General features: G+C 34.9%; 1 protein-coding gene across 1 annotated transcript; it reads left to right on the forward strand.

Annotated features, from left to right (window-relative positions):
• Positions 1-1163: 1163 nt before the first annotated feature.
• LOC307143778 (uncharacterized protein) lies at positions 1164-6660 on the forward strand (the record flags this gene model as incomplete). Its single annotated transcript, XM_079845539.1, has 4 exons — positions 1164-1179; positions 1547-1963; positions 5329-5718; positions 5798-6660. 4 exons carry the CDS (start codon positions 1164-1166, stop codon positions 5878-5880), a joined length of 906 nt encoding a protein of 301 aa, XP_079701665.1. The 3' UTR covers positions 5881-6660.
• Between the last annotated feature and the right edge of the window lie 2355 nt (positions 6661-9015).

Here is a 9015-nt window from a genome sequence, read left to right on the forward strand (position 1 = left end):
GAGCAAATGATGAACTATCCCTTTAAATTAACATTTAAATTATTTAATGTTACTTAACATGCATCAACTTTGCATTCAAATGAGCCCTGTACCTATGTAACGGAGGCCAGCTAGTAGTCGAAGTAAACCTCACTCCTCTGAGCTAGCGAGATGCTCTAGCGACCTACGCTAGTGGTTGCAGCCTTTAGCCGCCTTGTTAGAGCATCTAACTCTCATGCCGGCAAGCCCGGGTTCAAGTCCCGCTTGGAGCAGGGCAGTTCGAACAGGAGGGGTTACACTTAGTTTTCATTGCAGCCAAAGTTGAGAATGATGATTTGCATAGGTAAGTGCACTTTTTATGGACTTCAAAAACAGAGCAACTATGAATCAAATTCTAATGCTTGGATTAGCCTGTACTTTTGTAATATATATTTTATTCGTCTGAAAGAAGAATGTCATATACACCTCGGATGACTTGAGGGTGAGTAAAGAATGGGCTAATTTTCATTTTTGGGTGAACTATCCCTTTAAGTAAGAAATTTACTTTAGCTATAGTTAAATAAATGTTCAGTGATATCTTCCAAAGATTTTTTTAATTTTGGCGCTATTTTTTCTCTAAATAATGTTGATATGGCAACGAGTAAATACGTAATAAATTTTGTCATCCTGGCATGTGTGGAAAGTGTTAAAACGTGTGTTACAACTAACCCTGCGTTAAGTTGTGCACTGCGCTCCCCTAAGCTAGACCGAAGTATCTGAACCCTGACAGTTTCAGTAGATTATTACTAAATGTGGATAGGGCAAACTATATTTTCTTTCTTTATTTATTTAAAAACACACAACAGTTCTGTTGTAACAAAAAACAACAACAAAACAAAAAAACAAATCTCAAGCGCTTGCTTGTTTTGCATTCAGTCATTATAGTAAATCAAAGCCCTCGCAACACACACAACACACTCATGACAGTTCTGGATGTTTACAAGTCCGTTTCCACCTCAGAAGCTATTTTCCTCTTTTTATCTCACAATTTTGTCTTTCTTTTTTGTTTTATCTCACCAACCGTGCATGTAACTGTGTTTACATGTGACCTCTGTATCAGTAAGAGTTGTTTGTATGTAGTCTATTCATTATCTATAATTTTTTTTTCTGTTATACCAGAGACAACCACAATCGAAACTACAACCATGGCCACCACGACTGGTAATATATAATGTGCTATGTTGCACTTTATTTTACATATGTCAAATTTTTCAATATTACAAATATATATATTTGACATAGAATTTTTTTTTAGCTATATTTGCTCATTCAATGAATGTATTGAAGGTACAGTACTTTGCATTTTGAACAGCAAAAAACTTAACCAAAAAAAACAATCCTAAACTAAAAACTAAATCCACTTAAATTTGGTGTTGTTTTAAAAAAAGACCATCGGCAGATTATTTGGCAGTTATTTATTTTTTATTTTTTTATAAATGGAATAGTTATAGAGTTGTTAATTTATGATAATAATTTATAAACATTTGTAGATATAATTTTCTTTTCTCTTTTTTCTTTATTCTCTCAGCACGTACAACGTCCATCTCTGATCCATGCTATGATTATAACACTCTTGATGAATATTGGAGAGACATACGGCAAAGCCCATATCAGTACTATGGATATGATGACAGCCTTGTTGAATGGAGTGGCTGGTATCGGCTGTATTTGAATGGAGAAAGTGCCCAGATGTCTGAGTGGTGTGTGAGTGAAATGAGATGTGGTGGGCAAACTGGACTGTATCTCAATGGTTCTCATCCGACACTTGAGGATGGAGTGGTGACCCGTGAAGTCGTGGGAACTACTTCATGGTGGTATTGGTATTCCAATCAATGTGGCGCCTACAGTTCCACGCCCATCCAAGTCAAAGCCTGTCCAGGAGATTATTACGTCTATGAATTTGTCAAACCCATCACATCAGCTCCAGGCCCTATGTACTGTGCAGGTACAATATTAACTCTTATAATTAACATTTCTGTTTTATATATATATATATATATATAATCTAAAGTAAATGCTCTATCTATTTGATAATTCAACATGAATCTTTTGTTTTATTAAAACAATATGTTTTATATTTAGTTAGAATCAGCAGTCCATTATCCATTCTCAATAGGCTACTATGTTGTCGCCTCATAACATATCATTAGCTCCCACCTAGATTTCATGTTAAGTGTTGCACATTTCCTTAAATCTCACTGAAGGCTATTTGTTTAATAATTAATATGCATACTGTAATGAACACATCATAATATTACTCCACCGTCCTTTTCTGCCTATCTGCAGACAAGTGTTTTGGTAACACTTTACAATAAGGTGGCATTAGTTAATATTAGTTAATGCATTAGTTAACATGAACCAACCATGAACAACACCTCGGTTCAGCATTAGTTCATCTTTGTTAACATTAGTTAATAAAAATACAGCTGTTCATGGTTTGTTCATGTTAGTTCACAGTGCATTAACTAATGTTAGCAAGATTTGAATAATGCAGTGTTGAAATTAACATTAATAAACATAAATCAATGCTTTGTCACTGCAGTTCATTATTAGTTCATGTTAGCTAACTATTGTAACCTTATTGTAAAGTTGTTGTTTTTTTTGTAAAGCTTTTGGCATATGTAGCCCCGCCCCTGATGTTGCTCTGGCGCATTCTTCAGGCTATTATCAGATACTGTAGATGTATAAGTATAACCTAAATAAGAATTTTCACCAGAAAATGTCATCTGAACAAGTAAGTAACATGTCTGCCTGTTTTGGGAGAAAAACATTACATTAAATCGCGCTATACCAACAGTGGTTACATCTAACGATCGCTCATATAATATCAAACCGTGCTTCGTGTTCGACACCTTCAGTTCCACTAATGCTTACAAATTGTAGTCGCGATGTTATATTGTGTCTTTTAAAAAAAGAAATGTTTAGTATAGTTCACAGCAACTCTCGCAGATCGTTTACATCCAGCCACAGCCGATAGGTGTGTTCGACATCGGCTGCGGCTGGATGTAACCGATCGGCGAGAGTTGCCGCGTGCAGGCGGGGAGGAGCTGTAAATGGAGATGTGAAGTCGGACACTTTCTGCTTCCCACAGTGACGCTTGTGCTGTGTTTGCACACTTTATCACAGCTGAAGTGAAATAAATGCAATATTTGTCAAATACACAGATGTTTCAGAGACATTTTCATTTATGTACTGCTTAATACAGCGTCTGTTTGTACAAGAATAAACTTCAACATATAAGCCTGTAAGACCGCATGAATTCGCTCCAAGGATCGGTAGCGAACCGCGGTGAAGGCCGCACGCGTTCAGTGTTTCAGCTGGAAGAATGGATTTGATTATAATATTCTTTATCTGACTCCATTTATCATAGTTCTCGCATTTAGAAGATAATGCCAATTGGTTGTTTGGTCATCTATATTTGATAGTTAATCATACATTTAATCGTTCCGTTTTAACCCTTTGTTGCAATTATACCGTTCCACATTGGAGATATTTAATAATTACAGATTAATTCAGAAAGGATCAAAATGTAACAATGTATTAACAATCAAGTAAATGTAAAATGTCAATTACATCATAGACATAAATCTCTTTTAAAAGGAAACACAAATTCTAGTTATGGTTACACTTAAAATAGTTTTAAATAGATGTAAACATAAACCCTTAATTATGCTCAGTAGACCTCTGCCTAGAATGTTACCTGTGAGAGAAAAAGAGAGAGAGAGAGAGAGAGAGAGAGAGAGAGAGAGAGCTAAAGAGCAGCTCTCTCTAGAGAAAGCCAGAGAATCCAAAAGAGAGCGAGCTACAGTTGAAATCCTCTTTTATCCTTTTCCCTGATGTCACCAAACTCAACTATGACTCTTTTAAAACTGACCAATCAGACCAAACCGTAAGACGTTTGAAAGTAACCAATCAGACGAAACGTCTCCCATTGTATCAAAGGTGCGAAGACCATTTGGCCAGCCAGCCATTCTTTTGTTCTTCTAACTCCAACTGGCCCCTCTGATGACGTTAAGGGGGGAGGGGGTTGAGTCAATTTCAAATATCTTGATCACGACGATGGCTGCTAACAGCAAAGCAGATGATTTTGTTCTATTTCAAATATCTTTGATTATTTTCCACCTTACAAGCCTACACCATCAATGAAGTGGGGTCTATCTTTTTTTTATCAGTTTTATTTTGATAAACATGACAATATATTCTCACGACTACATGAAAAGAGGTTTTACCGTTATAAAAAATAGATTTGTGAGCATTAGTGGAACTGAAGGTTTTAGAATAAACCTATTTTTTTTACAGTCTATAGATTTGGTCGGCATTACTGAGAATGCCCACAAAAACATAATATCCGTTAATGCCGTGGGGGAAAGCGACCCATTCAAATGAACGTGCGTAGATGCTTTATCTTTTTGTAATAATTACGATTGATTTTTGCTTTGTGCAATGCCGAAAAGTTGCTGTGTGGCGTTTTGCACCTCTAATAAGTTAAATCTGAAGTTTTATACTGCCGAATAACAGACGGAGCTGTTCGTCAATTCCGAAAGCCTGTGCAATAATTCCATAACATGAATATCCCTAACCATAAATATACAGAAATTGAATAAAGTTATCAAACACTTTACAGTCTTAACTGCATGAAATATAAATAAAATATAGATCAATCTTTATTAAAGCAACAATTGTCTCTATTACCTTTGTTCTTTTATTAAATGTCCACTGAAGTGCCTTGAAACGTGCAGCATTATTCAATAGGTTGACGTAATTTCCCGTGAAACAGGAAGAAAGGACGGGACGTATCAAACAGCTCTTCCCTTTTTTAAAACAGCCAATAGCATTTTGTTTATATCCCAGCTTGACTAGAGCCTTTCAGCTCGATAAAGCCACAGTTTCCTCCTAATCTATGCTAGGTGCTAGGGAGCGGATTCAGACGCACCCATAGACAGACGTTCACAGACAGCGCGTTCTCTTTTACCTTGTCACGCTGGAATGGTTTAAAATAATTTGCATGGCTAAGAGCATGATCATACAGTGGACAGTAACACTAGCCAAAGGATGATAGAAAAAAACGGATGCTGCGTTAAATATTTTTAATGCTTTAAACTCCAAGTCAATTCCAAGTCATGGAATTATTTTTAAAGTCATGGAATTCAGAAGGCTATTGTCTTTAAGTACTAAGTATTCTTTCATTCCATATATTCAGACTGTCATTCCATACACTCAAACTTCATATTACAAATTTATAAATACACTAAAATAAAAATGATATATAAATACTATTTTTCAATAATACTTTTGCAAACTCCATTACAGTTGCTTTCCAAAGCATCAGCAGTGATCCCTGCTACAACTATGAGTCTCTGGATCGTCCCTGGAGAGCCAACAATGAAAGTGGAGATTACATTTGTGATGAACGTTTCTCCTGGAGTGGCTGGTACCGGCTCTTCTACTATGGAATGGACATCCGGATGCCAGAGACCTGTGTTAGTTCATTCACCTGTAATACATACATCAACCTGTGGCTCAGTGATCCTCACCCTCAGATAGAGGATGGAGTGGTGATCAGGGAGGTCTGTGGAGGGATTTATTGGGGAGGCTGCTGTGATTACAAGCCAAGACCCATCAGAGTGAAAGCGTGCCCAGGCAATTACTATGTCTATGAACTTGTGACTCAAGCATCGTGGTGTTCAGGATACTGCACAGGTACGGTGCTTTCCTCATTTAAGCATTTCAAATCTTTTAAAATTATTTCTGTCATGACATAAATGTCCTCCTTTTTTAGATGTCAGCACTATTTCACAAGCAGTTTCTACTATCAGTCCAGATATATTCACTGGATCCACCATCACCTTGAGTAAGTTGTAAATAATATATAATATCAACTAACATTGTAACAGTGTGGTGAACTAAGAACAAACTGAAGAATCAGAAGATCAAATCCAAACAGAAACTTTAATGACGATGCTCAGGAACAGGCAGATATCCAGGGAAACACACACCAACATAAGTGTCTGGACTAAGGCCCTGCCCAAACGAAGCCAGAGCTTTCCCTATCCAATCTTTTTTCCCCCCTCACTTCAAGCAATATCTGCGTACACACAAGAGCACTCAAACTGACTCAAAACTATGTAGTACACATACCAGGCCAGTATATGGTACTGTAATTCTGCCACAAAAATGCAAAAAAAGAAGAGTTGTGGCTAGAAGGGGTACAGCAGGGTTATTCAAATCTTGCCCTGGAGTGCCAATGCGCTGCAGAGTTTATCTCAAACCCTAATCAAACACACCTGAACATGCTAATTCATTGTCTTCAGGTTTATTAGAAATTCACAGGTAGGGGAGTTTGATCAGGGTTGGAGCTAAACTCTGCAGCGCATTGGCCCTCCAGGGCAAGAATTGAATAACCCTGGGGTACAGCAATGGTAGGAAGTGAGGCAAAATCTCACAAAAAAAAAAAAAAAAAAAAAAAAAGTGGTACTTACTCAAGGTTTTATTAATGCCTACACCTACCCTAAACCTACTCTTACAATAATGCAAATACATAAATTGAAAGACGCAATATTGATGTGCGCATGCCCAGTGTATACCTTCTATTTTTTTATTATTAAGAATAATAAAGCGTTACAGCTAAAGAAACATACATTTAAGAAAAAAAAAAAAAACACAATAGATAGATTAAAAAAAATAGCACCAATAGTGAGAAGAACAGGAACAACAGCCAGAGGGGAGAAAAAACAGCATGCAAAAATACCTTTTTTTTTTTAAGTAAAAAAGTAACAAGTAAAATATCTAAGCAATTGGAGCCAAGAAGAAGAGACTAGATTAAAGAGGGGGTTTAAAAAGATAATGTTTTTCCTTGCTTTGGAGTTCTTCGATACAGCAAACGTTTGAAGATATTGGTTAAATTCAATGAGAAAAACTTTGAAAAATGGTTTATGATTAGAAAATTTACATTTATGAATAAGAAATTTCACTAAGAGAAGTAACAGATTTTTTCAAAGTTTTTCTCTGTATTAACAAAACCAAATAAAACATTTCCAAAATAAAGAAAAATTAGGGTCACAACAGAAACAGACCGACATGTAAGAGGGTACACAAAATCAATAATATACCTGCAAAAGCTCCTCCAAAAGATTTTTGTATAGTTACAATGCCAAAACAAATGTACAGCATTTGCATTGCAGAAATCACATTTTATGTCAATATCACGTTTAAACTTTCTAAGATAACTTTTTGCAAGATAGAATCTGTGAATTAATTTAAAAGAAACGTCTATAACTTTATTCACAATAAGATATTTATGTGGCAATAACCAAACTTTTCCAATCCACAATATTGGAAAAATTGCTCCAGTAAGCAATTACACAAGGTTTGGTAACAATATCTCTCTGAAAGAGAGAACGAATGGACCTATTGCTAGTATGGAACCAGACAAGTCTTGCCCACCATTGTATAGATGGGATCAAGCAGAGATGGTATAGCAAAACCTTTAGTCCTTTCACAACCTTTAAACAACGTAATAACAACTGTGGGTACAGCTTCAAAGACAATGCCAAATTATCTGGGAGTGACTGGAACATTTTTTTTTTTTTTCAAATATTCACCATAGCTATATAGAAGACCATCTTCATTAAAAAGATCATGTACTAATTTGATATTGTTATCATACCAGCTCTGAAAAAAAATAGGACCTGTTTTTATTTAGAATATTTTGATTATTCCATATGACATATGCATGTGGAGAAAAGTTGTGTTTATAAATAAGAGACCAAGCAAGAAGCAATTGTTTGTGGAATGCAGAGAGCTTTACAGGCAATTTTTCGATATTATAATTGCATAATGAAAGAAACTGTAGGCCACCTAGCTTAGAGAATATATCATTTGGAATAAAGTTCCAAATTGAAGAGGGGCATTTTAAGAAGAGTTTCATCCAATTAATTTTAAAAGTATGATTTAATGTATTAAAATCTAGAAAATGTAAACCTCAATTTTCATATGTATTCATTACAACAGTTTTTCTCTTATATATATATATATATATATATATATATATATATATATATATATATATATATATATATATATATATATAATGGGTACGATACCTCCAGACAAAATTAAATAGAAGATTATCTATCAATTTGCAAATTTGATTGTCCATACATAGAGCTGATGCTGTATAAGTTAAACCTTCAGAACTAGATAAACTAGATAAACCTTCAGCTTAAGCAAGTAAGACCCTACCTTTAAATTAAATATTTCTTTGGAGCCACTGGTTTAATTTTTGACGAGTTTTGATGAGTTTTGTAAATTTTCAGAACAGTGCCTAGCTTGATTTTTTGTTTTTATAACTCCTAGGTGACTTTCTTTGACAGGACTATTGCAAATGGATGAAACATCACAATCTGTAATAGATCACATTTCACACTTAGAGACATTAAGGTGTAAACCAGAGGCTTTAGAAAATACATCTATTACCCCTAGAGCTACAGCAACTTTTTAAAGATTTTTTAAGAACAGAGGGCTGATGATCACTTCCTTCCCTGTAATTGAGATGCCTACAAGGTTGCTTTGCTTGATATGGTGTGCTAAGAGTTGAACTGCTAATAAAAACAAATAGGGAAAGATAGGACAACCTTGATGTATACCCGTTTTGACATCAAATCTAGTAGAAGTCCCATGTTTTAATTTAATTGAACTGTTGGCATTATAATATAAAATCCTAACCTTATCACAAAAAAGGACCAAAACAAAATCTATCCAAACTAATAAAAATAAAATTGTGCTCAAGAGTATCAAAAACTTTGTAGAAATAAAAAAATTAAATATAGCTTTGATCCAAAATCAGATGAGAATAATCAAGAACATCTAAAACTAGCCTAATGATATATATATATATATATATATATATATATATATATATGTTCTTCATGAAACCAGATTGTGTTTGACCAATTATTGGGTCTAGAACGTTTTTTATTCTCTCAGCAAAAACACAAG

This window comes from Gobio gobio (genome assembly GCF_949357685.1).
Source record: "Gobio gobio genome assembly, chromosome: 20".
Classification (NCBI taxonomy): Eukaryota; Metazoa; Chordata; class Actinopteri; order Cypriniformes; family Gobionidae; genus Gobio; species Gobio gobio.